The sequence below is a fragment of the Portunus trituberculatus genome, chromosome 21 (assembly GCF_017591435.1).
Source record: "Portunus trituberculatus isolate SZX2019 chromosome 21, ASM1759143v1, whole genome shotgun sequence".
In the NCBI taxonomy this organism is placed as follows: Eukaryota; Metazoa; Arthropoda; class Malacostraca; order Decapoda; family Portunidae; genus Portunus; species Portunus trituberculatus.
Window position 1 is genome coordinate 2,126,043 of NC_059275.1, and position 17,380 is coordinate 2,143,422.

The 17,380-nt window shown below is 37.5% G+C and overlaps 2 protein-coding genes across 13 annotated transcripts in view; one reads left to right on the plus strand and one right to left on the minus strand.

Moving 5' to 3' along the window:
* Positions 1–11,172, plus strand: part of LOC123506987 (glutamine and serine-rich protein 1-like) — a 37,134-nt gene extending 25,962 nt beyond the window's left edge. For all 12 annotated transcript variants that reach the window (XM_045259458.1, XM_045259461.1, XM_045259459.1 and 9 more), the window contains exons 13-15: positions 1,185–1,361; positions 2,488–2,670; positions 4,995–11,172. In XM_045259458.1, coding sequence (XP_045115393.1) covers positions 1,185–1,361; positions 2,488–2,670; positions 4,995–5,108 — 474 coding nt within the window. In that variant the 3' untranslated portion in view covers positions 5,109–11,172. The remainder of the gene's footprint in view (positions 1–1,184; positions 1,362–2,487; positions 2,671–4,994) is intronic.
* Positions 11,173–11,813: 641 nt separating this feature from the next.
* On the minus strand, positions 11,814–15,823 carry LOC123507128 (nuclear speckle splicing regulatory protein 1-like). The gene is made up of 5 exons (XM_045259735.1): positions 15,554–15,823; positions 15,183–15,324; positions 14,185–14,343; positions 13,528–13,735; positions 11,814–12,825 (listed from the first exon to the last, which is right to left on the minus strand). Exons 1-5 carry the CDS (start codon positions 15,574–15,576, stop codon positions 11,942–11,944), a joined length of 1,416 nt encoding a protein of 471 aa, XP_045115670.1. The 5' UTR covers positions 15,577–15,823; the 3' UTR covers positions 11,814–11,941.
* Positions 15,824–17,380: the final 1,557 nt, after the last annotated feature.

Consider the following 17,380-nt stretch of genomic DNA (forward strand, 5'->3'; position numbering starts at 1 on the left):
CTGTTCGAGTATTAAAAAGTTTAACTCGATACCTATAAATCAGGTAATTTGTTCTAATCTTAGCAAAACCTCAAGTTTATAAAAATCTCAATGTATTTTTTTTTTACAATTTTTTATTTGTACATACTTTAAGTGAAGTTTGGTGATGGATAACTTAGAAGAGGAGGGGGAGAAGGGTGGGGAGGAGGAGGGAGGTTGCTGGAGGATGAGTCATCATCCATGACTACATCATTGTAACTTTTCTCCTTGTGTGATTCCAATGAATCCACTAATGGAGTGCTGTGGCTCATTAACACTTGCACTCTCACCAGATTCCTTAATTTCATCACTATTAAGCCTCTTTGGTGCTGTTGTAAGTATCTAAATGAAAAACTGCTGACAGAATGCAGAAGAATGTTGTTTTTTCAAGACTGCAGCAGAACTAGGGATGCGCACCCACATCCGGTATACTGATATGGTAATACCAATATTACTGGTATTACCAGTAATACGACATCAGAACGGTACAGTGGCGGCTGCGAAGGGAGATGACAGCTTTGTATACGACCAAATGTGCAGCCGTTTGATTACCGGATATTTTCACCACTAATAAGCCTTTGGTGTTAATGTAAGTTTATAAATGAAAAACTACAGATAGAATGCAGGAGAATGTTATTCTGATGACCATGGCAGCACAAGTCACAACTGGTGGAGGGGGAAGGGGGACACCAGGGAGCCTTTGTTTACAACCACATGTGTGGATGTTTGACTATCAGGTATTTTTTTTAGTATTAAATTGAGCTTTTGTGTTCGAGTATTTAGACATTTGAGTATCGAGTCTCCACTGTATATACTAATTTATTTACATCTACTTATCAAGATTCTATAAGTTGAGATTATAGCATCATTCCAATTAAGAAAATAAATTTTATTATAAAAGCTTTGATTAGAAACCATAGATCTTAATTTGACTAAAACTTGACACTAGAAGAAAACATTGTGTATTGTCTGACTCAAGACGATGAAAAGAGTTGACGAAACCATAAAAAAACGATGGAAATCTTCGACAACAACGGAAAAAGTGCTAGTGTGATGCTGCCCTATGATGACCAGACTAAATGTGGTTACCACATATAGGTACATAAGTAGAAGTGAATGGATGAATTATACTTTAATTCTAACCCATTTTATAATACTCTCTTCAGGATTCATTAGACACATGGCCAAATGTTAATGTGATGGTCGGGCACACTATGACTGATGACTTGTGTACAGCATGCTCAAAGAACAAACCTGTCAAGCTCCTCCAAATGTATGGGCAACTTTACAACCAACAGACACTGTGCTCCAGGGAGGCATTGCCCTCAGAGAGTGATATCAAGGTAAGCCACCCTACCCAGGTTGTACCTCCATCAATTCTTCTGGAGAATAGTTTGGTTGATGGACTAATTCACAATGCCAGTTGGATTTTCAGACCTCATTGTGATAGTTTGTCCTTTACCTTTGCATATTCCAATTAGAACATCCACTAACTCACCAGAGATACCAGTAGACCAGTAGACTCCAGATTGTTTAACCTCCTCACTCCGGGCAATAGAAAATGGCCCTTGGCACTGTACAGGAGCTGAGAAGTGGTGGGGGTATAACAAGCTCAGAGGCATATTCTCTCTCTCTCTCTCTCTCTCTCTCTCTCTCTCTCTCTCTCTCTCTCTCTCTCTCTCTCTCTCTCTCTCTCTCTCTCTCTCTCTCTCTCTCTCTCTCTCTCTCTCTCTCTCTCTCTCTCTCTCTCTCTCTCTCTCTCTCTCTCTCTCTCTCTCTCTCTCTCTCTCTCTCTCTCTCTCTCTCTCTCTCTCTCTCTCTCTCTCTCTCTCTCTCTCTCTCTCTCTCTCTCTCTCTCTCTCTCTCTCTCTCTCTCTCTCTCTCTCTCTCTCTCTCTCTCTCTCTCTCTCTCTCTCTCTCTCTCTCTCTCTCTCTCTCTCTCTCTCTCTCTCTCTCTCTCTCTCTCTCTCTCTCTCTCTCTCTCTCTCTCTCTCTCTCTCTCTCTCTCTCTCTCTCTCTCTCTCTCTCTCTCTCTCTCTCTCTCTCTCTCTCTCTCTCTCTCTCTCTCTCTCTCTCTCTCTCTCTCTCTCTCTCTCTCTCTCTCTCTCCAGTGTCTTTGGAGAAGTAGGATGGATTGTATGTGATATGTTTTATTTAATATTAGTGACAGTTTGCTTATTTGTTTCATTCACAGATATGACTTTCTTTTCAGGTTGCCTTTGAAGCCCTGAAAACACTGTCTTTTTTCAGTTTAGTAGCTTCCACTGAAACACATGCTTTGACTTCATGATGAACATATGTCTTGCATACGACTTTACTCCTTGCTGCGTGTCTCTCATGCCCATTGTCATTATGGGAGTCCATTGCTTGGCAAGGATTTTTTTTTTTTTTTTTTTTTCTCTCTCTCTCTCTCTCTCTCTCAACTATTATCTTCCTAATTTTGTCATTGAAAATTGGAATTATTTTCAGAACTTTAATGTGTGTGATAGCTGCTCCAACATCTCACAACTCTACAACAAGGTGGCACACCAGAAGTATAATTACTATTCAGAGTGTAAATCAGAGGTGACCAACATGAGAGTGGCTGACTCCAAGAAGGCCACCACAGCCATCCTGCAAGACCTGCTTGCTAATGACCACTGGATCACTAAGGTGAGGCTCTTCACTTGTCATTGGCTTTAAGGATGAGGAAAACAGTTCCTCTTTGGTCAGTAGAAACCATTCTCTTCATATTCAAAGCTTTTAACACTTTATATATATATATATATATATATATATATATATATATATATATATATATATATATATATATATATATATATATGTATGTATATATATATAATATGCTTCCCCAATCTGAGGTGTGTCTTATAATAAACATATTAACTGTGGTGTTCCTCAGGGTTCTGTCCTGTCACCCACTCTCTTTCTATTATTCATTATGATCTTAGCCAAACTTCTTGCCCTATCCACTCTTACACCTTTCCATGTCTTTTCAGAGATACCTAACCCTTCAAGAAATGAAAAGTTCACGCAGGGATGCCTCAGAACGCCTGATTTCAGATCTTTGTAATATATACGACTGGAGCAGAGAAAACTTAGTGTTCAATGCCTCAAAAACTCAATTCCTCCATCTCAACTCCACAAAACCTTCCAGACAACTATCCTCTCTTCTTCAATTACTCTATCAACTGTCCCCCTCTTCTACACTGAATATCCTTGGCCTGTCCTTTACTCATAGCCTGAACTGGAATCTCTTGCGAAAACAGCCTTTATGAAATTAGGCATTCTGAGGCATCTGTGGAAGTTTTTCTCATCATCTTATAACATTAACCCTCCTGTAACTGCTAACTCTGTACAAGACCTCATCCATCCATATATGGAGTACTCCTCGCATGTATGGGGGATTCCACTCACACAGTTCATCTATTAGATAGGGTGGAATCAAGAGCTTTTTGTCATAACTCCCCTCCTCTGACTGATTGCCTTCAGCCACCTTCTCACTGCCAGAATATTGCATCTCTTGCTATCTTCTACTGCTATTTTCATGCTCTTCTGATCTTGCTAACTGCATGCTGAGGCCTCCCATCCTCCTGTGGCATCGCTGCACAAGGCTTTCTTTTTCCTCTCACCCACTAATCTGTCCAACTCTCTAATGCAAGAGTTAACCAGTACTCTCTGTCATTCATACCTTTGTATGGTAAACTTTGGAACTCCCTGCCTGTGTCTGTATGTCCAACTTCCTATGACTTGACTTGATTTAAGGAGGAGGTTTCAAGTCATTTATCCTCTTCTTTTAGGTAACTCTTTCGGCACCATATGGAGACTGGTGACTGAGTGAGCCTTTTTTTTTTTTCCCTTAGTCAGTCTTTCTCTCTTACATAAAAATAAGTCAAGTATGGTACTTGTACTTTGTGCCAAATTGTGATGATTTCATGTATATTTAAAGGTTGTGTAAACAATATCTTTGGTTTCTCTCTCTGGCTGCTGCAATCCTCAGCACCAACCACATCAAGTGCACTGGAATGACAATTTTTTGGGAATCCCCCCTAAATTTTTTCTCAACTATCCAGCTTCTGATCACCCTAATATTTATATTTACCTAGTTGTATTGTACAGGGTTCAAGCAGTGCTTATAGTGTCCTGTCTCCATGTCTCCATTTATACAATTTTTCTTTAAAGTTTTGCACATTACGTGCTGTAACAACATTGTCACTCAATGCATTCCACTTTTCCTCCATTTTATGTGGAAAACTGTATTTTCCAATATCCTTCACACACTGAGTCATCCTAATCTTTATATGGCCTCTTGTCCTTCCATCTTCTTCTGTCACCAGCACCAGGTCTTCCTTGTCTGTTTTTAAATGACATTTACTATTTTTTACATTGTTATTATGTCTCTTCGTTCTCTTCTATCTTGTAAGATTGGCAGTCCCATTTCCTTCAACCTTTCCTCAGATGTTAGGTCCGTAGCAGGCACCATCTTTTTAGCTATCTTCTGGATCTGTTCTAATCTTCGTATATCTGTTTTAGAGCATGGCGACCACATGACTGATGACTGCTGCATATTCTAGCTTTGGACGTATCATGCTTGTGATAATTTTTTTCATCATATCTTTGTCCATGAATTGAAATGCCACTCTAATATTAGTCAGCATATTATATGCGAATCCAAATATCTTACTTGTGTGTTTTTCGGGGTTCAGATATTCCTGTACAATCACTCCCAGATCTATTTCCTCTTCGGTCTGTGTGTGTGTGTGTGTGTGTGTGTGTGTGTGTGTGTGTGTGTGTGTGTGTGTGTGTGTATTATTGTTGAAATGTTAAATTTTTGTTATAAAGTTTTAAGAGGCTTTGCTTTTGCAGTGTTGCATCATCTTTGAAGTATTTCTTTATATCTTAGTGTATGAATAGAATATGTAGACTGAGTGAAACAATGCCTCATACATGACTTGACCTTCCTGCTCTACCCTCAGCTGTTCCGGTCGATGTGTACAACGTGGATCAAGGTAGACAGGCTCCACCAAGATGAGATTGAACGCTTGAAAAAAAATCAACAGACTACAAGTGCGCCTGCCACTGCTACGTGATGAGTGGCAGGGAAGTGCACACAGGACTAAGCGTTGCCCATTACAAAGGCAGTGCACCTCACAGAAACTGGTGTGTAACTGTCCTCTTGGTCTCCCACAAGGAAAGATTTGCCAGTGAAGTGACAAGTGACACATCCCATCTGTGGGACTCCTTACAGAAACAGTTCCAAAAGTGGTTTTAGTAAGCCTATAATTAAATTGTTCTTAATCATAAAATTCTAATGTGAATGAATTGGTTTTAATATACACAGTTTCAGTGTTTTGTAAGATGGAATGCAGCAAGTGAGAAAGTGAGGCAGCACAAGATTTATGTCTTGCTCATGGGAAGTCTTGAGAAGAGCTGAAAAGTGTGGTTGTGGTACAAACATTTGTTGAAGTATTGCCTCACTGCATTAGGTGGCACCACACAAGTGGAGTGATGATGGAGGAAGAAGATGAACACCAAATTGTTAATTGTCGCACACTGATATAATGTAGCAGTCACTGAAGATTTCATCAGCATACATGAGAGTCACTTGCTTGTCTCAGTATGACTTTCTCATGGACATACAGAGATATCCTCTCAAATTCAGTATCCGCCTCACAAAGAAACTGAAATCCTTTTGTTTCTGATGGTTCCAGCCTTCACACAGTACAATAAATATCATGATGCTATGTTATGTGGATTACAGAAAATATTTGATACATTAAATTAGTGTGTAGAATACAGTGGCATAGAAGATAAGTATGATATTCAACACTCAACATTTGCTTCCTATTTGACTAAGGTTTTCTTTGGGTGAGTGACTGGTTAGGTGTATTTCATTTCCTGATAGTTTATGATTGACTTTTATTTCTTGTAAGCGATGGAGCTGGTGATTGTGATAGGACATCTTTCCCTAACAAGGCAGGAAAGTTACACTCCAATTTGTTTTCCCTCCATTATCTGATCATCTGTTTGCATGGATTGCTATAAGAAATATTTGCCATAGGTTTATCAGCAATGGGAGCTTCACTATTGTCATTCATAAGCCTGAGCTTCATTTGAGCTACCTTGTACTTTTATTTGTTTTGAAGTCCATGAATGCAACTGAAGTGTACCTCCAGCCTCTTCCATAGGTCACTTCCCCAGCAAAGCAGACTCCCAGCACCTGTCACATCAATAAAGGTGGTGTCTTGTGCAGTGTGTCTCCCATCTTCATGATAAGTGATATGCACAATGCTGCTCTTGTGGATGTACTAAAGCTTGGGAGGAAGTGATCTATAGTGCAAAACAATTCATCAACTGAAACTTGCAAAACCTTTCATTTGGAATCTTTGTTTCTTTCATTACCAAAGCAGATGTTCTTAATAATGTGTCCTATTTTGATCATTTTTTAAGTATGACACATTATGCTCAGAATTTCTCTCTCTCTCTCTCTCTCTCTCTCTCTCTCTCTCTCTCTCTCTCTCTCTCTCTCTCTCTCTCTCTCTCTCTCTCTCTCTCTCTCTCTCTCTCTCTCTCTCTCTTTTGTGTGTGTTAACTTGTGCTAAAGTCAGCTTTGTGACACTTGTAAGTGCTGGTGAGGAGACTCAGGTCTGACAGTCCAGCTTGAGATGGATGCACGACAAAAACACATTTTCATAAATCCTGACCAAATTTTAGAAGTTGACCAAATAAAAGTGTGTCTGCTGCTGCTGTCTCTGGCTCAGAATTTGTCAGTGTTTTGTTATTCTTAATTTTCATAACTCCACTCATAGATTCATGGCATATACACAATAGAAGTTATTTTTGTACATAATGAGTAAGGCAGTACGGCATAGTATTATTGATGGTTTTGAATACATGAGAGATGAACTTTAGGAACCTCTGCTGGATCACATTCAGGAAGCAGGAGTGACAGCTTAAAAGACTACAGTCAATGAGAGTCTTGGACTTAGATCATGAAAGGTTTGAACAGTAGAAACATTGTGTTGAAATTGTGTGGCGCATTGCAAAGAAGAAAAAAATGTGGTAATGTAAATATTATAAATTTAATCAGATGGTGTGAAAAGAGTTAATACATTACTGTCTGAGGCTAGAGATTGAAAAGCATTTTTAGGAAAGCAGTATTGATCTGGAGAAGCAAAGATGGAGATATTTTTGTGGTGGGAGTTAATGAAGACATGACCTCAAGGTAACAGATAAAAGTTGTAGAGAAAATCATTCCATTTGGTAAAACATTTCTTGCGTACACTTTGCTACAAGTGTAGGTGGAAAGTGAGAGGAAACCATGTTAAGAAACCAATGGAGTGATTTCCTGTGTGCCACACTTCCCTGGGTTCATGATTTACCAATGTCATGTGTTTCAATAGGCATTATGCATCAGGTATGCCAGTATGCCCCTGGGCTGTGTCCTTCTTGCTCTGGAGGCAGACAAATTCTGTGACCAGTGTAGTCTGTTATGTTCCTTTAAATGCATTTCATGCAGCATAGATACCTTGAGGTGGCAGGTGCACTTCACAGATGCGTCAAAGCTGAATGCATCCAGATGACACTTGCTTCAATGATCGTGGAACAAATATTAGAGTAGATAATTCCTTTCTACCTTATTTTTCTAATACCTTGCCCCTTTTGATGTGATCCCACAGGAATGGCTGCTGCAAAAGAGTCCTTGCCTTTTTATCCAAAAACACTCATTTTGTTTTATATACACTCACATGATAATTTATGTTGGGTTAGGTTCATCAGTGGTTTAAAGTGAGTTCTGCATAATTTGAATAGTACATTCCTACATGGAGTGATGTCATGCTTGTGCTTCTGTTCCATGAATATGTGTAAGTCACTGCTCACCACTAGAATTTATAGACAATGTAGAAACAGAATAACTAGCGTTGACACAAACATCTTTATTTTCTAACCATTTTCTTGCTTATATATCAGATGTTTCGACATCTCAGTATGTCATCATCAGTGGTCTAAAAATAATAAAAATACATTAGAATTCTAAAAGACACAATAAAAAAATTATATATAAAATTATAAAAAAATTATACATGAAATAGAAGAGGTAAGAGGGGAAAGGTGAGGGGAAACGATGACAAGTAAACAAAAAATAAATAAATAAATAAACACAGCACAGCACAGCAAGGGTTGAAAGCAAGGCAGTGAATGACCTAAAAATATTTTATGTATAATTTTTTTATTGTGTCTTTTAGAATTCTAATGTATTTTTATTATTTTTAGACCACTGATGATGACATACTGAGATGTCGAAACATCTGATATATAAGGAAGAAAATGGTAGAAAATAAAGATGTTTGTGTCAACGCTAGTTATTCTGTTTCTACTGAAGCTGAGGTTCCCCACGAACAGACCTGTCTCTGATGTTTATAGACAATTATATGAAATATATCAGCTGGTGAAACATGTCACTAATAAACAAGCAAGCTAAAATATACTATATATGTAAACCAAGAATAAATTCAGCAAAAGGACAGTAACAGTACAAATTCCATTTCACATCAATATTAACAAACAATCGAGTGGTGATGGCAAGAGGCAGAATGTGTCACATGAAACAAGCTGAGATGGACTCCTTATCACTACCAAAGAATCTGAACCAAGTAGTCACTGGTGGTGGAGCAGGACACACCCATCCTGCTCCACCAGCAGGGACTGTTTGGCCAGCAGCAGGAGGTTGTATTGTTTGTCAATGTTTGGCTTGACAGTCTCTGAGTTGTCCAAACCATTGGTTTTAATGGGGTTGAATTTTACGAACCTTGCACATTTATTTCATATCATACATCTACACATTTAAGGAAGTTTTATTTAATAAGTTGGTGTTTGTGTGGTAGCCTTTGTAAGTTAATCTAAACCATGAATGGTTGAAACACAAACTAATGAGGCTTTGTAATTGTATTTTTTCTGTAATTGCATTTTTTCCTTATCAATTCACAGAAATTAAATTCATGTAAAGAAAGAGCAAAGTGCACACAATAGCAAACTTCTTTTTGTACTCTCATACTCAATTCTTCATTCCAGTTGCACAAGCATCCATGTTTAATTGTTTATACACATTGGCATGCATATTCATAGAGATCACATGATCAATTACTGATAGGTTTTCTTCACCTGCTATTTTATATTTGATTGATTTCTCGTTGTTTAGATTAAATGACCTATTGTAGCATATATGCAATAGTATGTAGCTCACCTGTGAAGTGATATTGAGACAAAAGAGAGCAAAAAGAAAAAATAATTAGCTGGTGTAAATACCAGAATGAACACTTAATCATCTCAAAGTATGTGACTTAGTGATTTATCAGTCTCATTCCAGTTCTGAAGAGAAAAACAAATGCAGAATTCAAGAGGCCTCTGTACTGTGTACTTAACACTTCACTGGCATTTGTTTTTTGGCTTGGTTTTCCTTCACAACATGCCAACAATGCCTTTGTTGATGAAGCTCTACAGTATGTGTTCATGTGGCGGCTGTCCATATTCTGCATTGACACTTGCAATCACCATTTTCATCTGTAGGGCAGTTCAATGCAAGGCCAGGGAATGCTATATATCCAAGAATTATAAAAATGTGGAAGAAGCTCTTTGTGTGAAGTGGATCACACTGCCATTCAAGGACTGCTAGCTAACACCATCATGCAGTACATGTCATGCCTTAGATATGTGGGATTGCTGGCAAATATATGGGTGTTATGGGCAAGGCAGTTCTGCTGCATCACAGGAGTACCATGTGGATAGTTTTGTCATTTTTATGCAGGTGTGATCATTCATATGTTATGTCTTGCATTAGTCATTGAATATCAGGACAAATTTATCTTATTCTCACTTGTATGACTGAGTGTGCATGAGTTACTGAACACTGCTCATCAGATGACAGGAAGTGGCTGGCTGAAAGGAGGTGTGCAACATGTGCATAGTGTCTCCTCGACAGTATTAATACATAATGAATAGATGTGAAAGCAGAGCCACAAGTGGTAGTAATAATGTTGAAACACTATCACATGTATTAAATTAGGTTTAAGTATTAATTTCTCCATCATATTTGATGATTCAGAGGTGAATTTGAAGTGTTTGGACATAAATTGCCTCTCCTAGGCACACAATAACTGAGTGCACCAGTTTTAGCCATTATTGTATATTTTTATTGATTTGTTATCATATTAATGCAGTGGATAACCATTTATTGAATTTTACTCCAACATATGCTTCCATCAAATTAAATTTTTCACTTAAAATGTTAAGTTTAAAACCAGTAATTCAATGTACATATTTTGATTTTGTAATCTCTCCTCAGTTCATACTAAAGTTTTGTCTGACCACATCTTCAGCCTTTTTTTTTTTTTTTTTTTTTTTTTTCATGCTACTCATTCATCATTATTGTCATTCAGAGCACCTCAGGATTGCTTGTTTTACCATAAGTCACCAGAACTGTACATATTCAAGTGTTCCATATGTGGACTCCTGTGGGGCTGCAGGACACCTCCAAGTGAGAATATCTATTATGTAGGTTTTGTATTTCAATTTATCCTAAGGCATATATAATTTTATTTTGTACTTATTTTGTATTATCTTTACCAAAAAACTGATGTTAATATTAAACAACCTTCATCTGACCTAATCCAACAATTTGAAATCAAGTTATGTGAGAGATTGGTGTATCAGGAAGGTCTGGATTTGAGAGAAGATTGCAACTGTTTTTTGCATTGTACATAAGAGTGAAGATATAACTCAAGTTTTATTGTCACATAGACCAAGATACACTAGTGAATGTCAGCAGTATGGATCAAACAAAACTAAGATGGTATTATTTAGTTTCATACCTGGCAGTGATTTCCTATTTACTTATTATTTTAAGTTTCCTGTTTTATTGACTTCATAAATTTGAGATCAATTATTTTTCTTACTAAGTCAACAGGCTGCTGCTGTCAGTGTTCAGAACATGATGTCCTTAAAAGTTTTGACACTAAATTATGAACTTGATTTATAGTTGTGTAGGGAGGTGAAAGAGCAAAAGAAAGAATATAAATATGTCTTTGTTTAACCATTTCTTACAAATTATTTACCAAGGTGCAAAGTGCACACCAAAAAATAAAGTGGTTTTTTGTATTTGTATGTTTTAGTTTTACAGAAAGGTTTTCAGAAGTATACCAAACATGACTAAGCTAAAGGTTTGGCAAAACATGAACACATCCTGATCATAATTTTTTTTGCCCAGAATATATGGATTTTGAAAGGATACTGTTGCTCTTGCTTCTGTAAAAAGCAATTCTAAAGCTAGAAAAAAAAATAAATAAATTAGGAAGGTTTACACTCAATCAAATGACAATAGTTTTGGTCTTTCCCATGTGGCAGAGGCAGCACTTCAACATGAGAGGATTGCAGTCACCTTAAAATGTTACTCTAGCATTAGCTCTGCCAAGGTTGCCAACATTCAAAGTAAGTAGGCTTAAAGAGCTCACACTCATTAAAAAATGTGGAGAGAGAGAGAGAGAGAATGAAATTAATTAGCAGAGTGGCATTTTAATAAATACATTACATAAATAGTACTTAGCTTTTTTCATGGTATATTTCTGGCATGCTCTTGAACTGTGGTGATGATCTAATTTTATATATTTATTTCCAGATAGTATATATATATATATATATATATATATATATATATATATATATATATATATATATATATATAATATAATATAATATAATATATATATATATATATATATATATATATATATATATATATATATATATATATATATAAAATGGGCATTACAAAAATTTACCTATTTAAAATTTCTAAGCAGTATGTGTGTGTGTGTGGGTGCACATTTGCCTATCTAGGCTTGGTCCTCTTAAGTCAGGATGCATTTTCTTAGCCTTGGGCTTCTCGCTCAGCTTTCCTCTGGTAATATCGTTCCAATGCTTGGTCAAACTTTTCTCCGACTGTTCTCTTGGTAAAGAGTTTTCGTATTCTGTCCTGCCTCTTCTCTTTTTCTTCCTGCTCACTCTCTTTCTTAATCTTCATGCCATCAACATTGGTTTTTCCATCAGTAGAGTTACCCTTGGTTTTCTTGTCATTTTTATTTTCGGTTGATTCCTTACTCTCCTCCCTATCTGAAGACAGCCTTTCCTTCTTGACTGGTCTTCTTGGGCTGTCAGTCTTTGATGTGGATGCAATCCTCCTAGGGCTCCTCCTGTCCCCTTTACCACTCCCTGGCCCTCGCTGGGAAGCAGAACTACGAGATCTGGAGCGTCTTTGTTTTCTTTCAGAAGAACGAGATCTGTGTTTCCACCTGTGTCTCCTCTCTTGCTCTGGAGTTCTCTCCCTTCCATAATGCCTTTCCCTAGATCTTCCTCTCCTTTCTCTAGTCTTCTCAGAGGTTTGATGCCTATGGTGTTTCTTTTCTCTATCAATCTCTCTGCTTCTCTCCATGGCATTGTACTGCTCCCTCCTGTCACGGTAAGTCTCTACCTTCTTTGCCGTGTCAGAGTCTGAGCTGCTAGGAGAGCTGTGACGCAAGGAACGGGTCTTTTCCTGCTCATGTCGCTCTGGAGATTCACTGAGGTCACGCTGTGTGCGATAATGCTTTTGTCGCTTGCCCTCATCTTTCTTTCTTAGATTTCTGTCTTTAGGGTTGTCTCCTTCATTGTCATCAGCCTTAGGTTCCTCCTTAACTGAAATTTCACCCATCCTCTGCTTGAACAGGTGACTGTAGAACACACCAAAGTTCTTATGCTTCAAAACATCCACTTGCTCTGGAAAGTAAAAAGCAATTAATCAGATAACTTAATTTTTACTTTCTGACATTTATAAACACAAGATCACTGCTCTCATCTAAATCATAGGAAGGCATTTTCCTGCATTTAGATGCCACACCACACTTTTTAACTTAATTGTAGGAATTGAAAAATAGAAGGGCTTCACAACTCCCTGTCTCTCATGACCCAACAGCAAACACAGAGCCAGGCTGTGCCCTTCTACCACAATGATAATCCAGAGCCAGGCTGTGCCCTTCTACCACAATGATAATCCTTTCTCTTCTAGGGATTCATGAGCTAAGATGCAAGGAAATGTTTGTAAATGGGATTATGAGCGTGAATACTGAACAGTACGTAAACGAATACAGATACATGTAGATGGCCATCTGTCTTAAAGGGGAACGTGGCCTGGAGCACATGCACAACAGATCCTCAAATTAATTGTCTAACTGCTGAGGAGTAATTTGTGGCCATTACATTTTGTCTCAATGAAAGAAAATATCAAGAAAATAATAATATTGATGCCTAACTAGTTACCATCACAGCTTATGCACTTATATCAATTAACTTTGTCTTTCACATATCCATTCAATAACTTATGTACCATACTCCTCTACCTGAATCACTCTCCACGACCCATTAAGTATGAAGACAACTTCACTGTTTGCTAACTAAACTAACTCTTTATATATCACTTACCTTCTTTCATTTCCTGTAATTTAGCTTCTTCTTCAGCTTTCTTCAGTTCCTCCATCTTCTTGAGATAGGAAGGTGTGACAAAGGATTCCTTGTCTGCAAATTCTTCCCCTTCTGCTTCTCGTTCCTTTTGAACTTTCCTCTCATTGCGACGTTCTCCTTCCAGCTTGCGCTTCTCAGCATGCTTGATGAGGTTTTGGATGTATTTAGGCTGCCAAAACATAAGCAACAACTAGTTAAATAATTAACTCTTGAGGCTGTATATCTTAATTTCACGTGGCTTAGATATAAAGGTAAAAGGAAGAACTAAACAGTAAAAGTGTGAAAAAGAGACTGAAGTAAAAAGTGAAAAGTAGACTGAAAGTGAATACTAAACTATGAAAAACAATTATGAAAGATCAGTGATAAAGGATGAAAAGAGTAATAAAATAGGAATGTATCTGCATGGATAAGGATCTTTTTGGTGTACCTGTTCTCATGGAGGAAATTTGTTGAGCATGAAATGTCAACAAAAATAGATATCAGAAAATACACATCATTTAAACTCAACAACCTGTATGTTCTGGCTGAAGGAATGAAATTACATTTAAATGAAAACTGAACTATAATTTTTTTCATAAGAAAAAAAAAAAAAAAAAAAAAAAAAAGACAGATCTTTACCTTCTTCACGGAAGGGTCTTTCATTGCCTGCTGAGCTGTCTTGGCCTCCTGCATGCTGTCATACACCTCATCGTACTGGAACACAGACTCGTCTTCCTCAAGGGCTTCACGTAGCAACCGTTTCTGCAGGCTCTGCTGACCAGAATTTCCTGCTGATTTCTGAAAAATACATTTAAAATTGTAAAATGAAAACTTTATATATAAAATACTTTCATAGGTAAGATTAAGGTTCGAAATACTAGAGTATAGGAATGATGCAGAATTGTTGCATTGGTTATGGCAGCATTTCCTTTTCAAAATTGGAAATATTGGAGTATAGAAATCTGTGATACAGAAATTGTTGCATTGGTTATGGCAGCACTTCATTTTCAAGTTTCCCCTATGTTCCTTGTATGTGATCTAGAGATTCTTGACAACTTCAGCTTACGAGCTTACTTGTAGCAGACATTCTTTCTTTGATGTCCTAAAAGCAAAACACAAGGTAAAATGTGACAATGGTAGAATATGTGCTGTCATGAGTGTTTCACACTCTTATGCTCCAACATTTGCTGCCACAATCATTACAGTTCCTTACTAAGATAACTAGCTGGCATCTCTTCTTGTGTGGTGCTATATATATGCATACCAAAACATTACTTGTGAACCTGTTTGGTTCCTGATGGTTAAGACAACTTTACATTCCACACTTGCTTCTTTGTTATTCAAATCTATTGAATAAAAACGACCATGATAAATTGTACTACCATTTGCTTTATAAGGTGCACATCTAAATCCCTTACATAACTGTAACACACAATGGTAACTCAATTGTCAAGGGACTTATGTGCCCGCAGTTTGCAAGCCCCACACTTTGCATGTCCATTCTCCCCTATGTCACTGTAACTAGCAAGGGGTGGCCACCAGGCATTTCTTCTGCACACAATGGTTATAAAAATCTGTTCATAAATCCATTTATTCATACAGAGAATTAAGATGAAATCAGATTACAATGTGGTTACCTTGAGGGATGCCTCCACCCAGTTAAGGGGAGACTCCTCATCTTGGTCCAGCTCATCATCAGAGTCCAGCAGAGGATTGAGTTTCCTGGTGCCCAGCTCAGCAGCCTTGCCCTTATTCTTGCTTGGCAGTATCAAACCATACCTGAAGCAAATATCCTTGTGGTTCATTGCAAATAGTAAGAATGTATAATACTAAATGAATTGTAGTTACGGATGGTGGCTGATCTCCAGAGTGAGAGTTGGGGGTCTGTCTCACCTCATACTGCCTTTTGAGATGCAGACTTACTCATTACTCACCACTGTTTCTCTATCTATGAATATCTGCGAACTAGTATAAGCCGCTGAATGGCACAGGAATGACTGTAACTTACTGTTTGGGTTCCGTTGAAGACATGCTTGACGTGCTGCAGTCAGCTGGACGTCTTGCCGGGCTGCTGCCTCACACTTCACCCTGATGTCAAAGCGTGTGTAGTGTTACCTGGAGTGTCCCCGAATCACCAAGCAAGACCAGAGACAGCCAGTCACCAGCGACAGCAGCCCTACCACCAGCAGCACAATGTTGACATCCGTCAGCTGATCGCCCAGGAGTTTGCTAGTGAAATGGAGAGACCGGTGGGTCACTGGGGAGGGGCGAGCGGGGAGCTGGGGATTTTGAGAAACGTTTTGCAGAACTTCTTTAGCATTTTTATTTATTTATTTTTTTATCTATACCATGTGGGCTTTTCACAGGAATTTATGGGCTAAAGGGGATACTTTTTGGGGTACCTCCTATCTCAAAGCCCACCCGCTAGGAAACCGTTGCCCCGAGTGAGGAAGCCCAACCTACACTCGGACCGTGGACAGGATTCGAACTCGTGCGCTTGGAGACCCCTCGGACCCCAAAGCACGCATGGTTCCACTGTACCACGGTTTTCATTCTCCCATTCCTTTACTGACTTTTGTCGTCGTCGTCGTCGTCGTTGTTGTTGTTGTTTATTGTAGTTTAACTTTTACCTACCTAGACTACCTGGCGAGTTCTTACGTGTCAGTTTGCGACTGAAATTGTAAGTCGGTAGAGTTTGCGCCTAAATGTCGGTGCTAGCAACTGGAAAAACCAGTTGCAAAACAAGACCTATATGTTTGTCTTGTTCAGTCGATTTGCGACTGTTTGCGTTGTGACGTCACGGAGAAGGCGTTGAAACTGTGGTGTCGATGTAGAGAAGAGTTAGTGAGGGATAGAGAGCACATCTAGGCAGGGTTCTTTTTCCCTCACCAACTCTAACATCATTACATCGTCACCACAGTTTCAAAGCTTAATTCCTTAATTAATTAATAATTCATTCAGTCAGTGAAGGGAGAGGAGAGCTAAAGCTGTTAGTGAACATTGAAATTCCCCAAGGATGGGGATCAGCTAAAGTCTAGAGAATAAGCTCCACTTTAACACACACACACACATTATATATATATATATATATATATATATATATATATATATATATATATATATATATATATATATATATATATATATATATATATATATATATATATATATATATATATATATATATATATATATATATATATATATATATATATATATATATATATATATATATATATATATATATATATATATATATATATATATATATATATATATATATATATATATATATATATATATATATATATATATATATATATATATATATATATATATATATATATAATATCGGTAAACAATTATTAGGCTGAAATTACGTCCTTAATCCTGAAGTTTCTTTTAATTCATTCAATATACGTATTTTTAGTTTTTATTCTATCTACCTACTGTACAGTTTTTTGCTCATGCATGTAATTACTAAACTCTCTTTTGACTAGCTAAAATATAGACATTTTTAAGAATCAGCTGTCAGTGCACGTATCAAGTATTTTCTATTAAAGTTAGTGTATTTATAATTTTTGTTGTCGAAATGCATTAAGTGCTTTATCTTTTTGTCCTTCCAAATTAAAAATTTATTTGTTTACATGCAGAGTCTCATTTGACCCTTCCACTGCAGCCCCTCCATAGCCAGGTACTGTGCGATCCTCTCCGTATTATAATCGTCAATCATCGGCCTCTGTACCATGTATCTCGTGACGATATACTCCAATTATACAAGACTAAGTATCAAGTGATATACCAGCAAGCAAATAACGGCTAATATTCCATGTGA

Bases quoted from the DNA above. Each gene is read 5' to 3' on its own strand.
- LOC123507128 (XM_045259735.1), bottom strand. From the start codon at position 15,576: ATGTCTTCAACGGAACCCAAACA. The intron at 15,325-15,553 runs GTAAGTTACAGT...TATTTGCTTCAG, and splicing joins TCTTCAACGGAACCCAAACA to GTATGGTTTGATACTGCCAA. The intron at 12,826-13,527 runs GTAAGTGATATA...TTTACTTTCCAG, and splicing joins ATTACAGGAAATGAAAGAAG to AGCAAGTGGATGTTTTGAAG.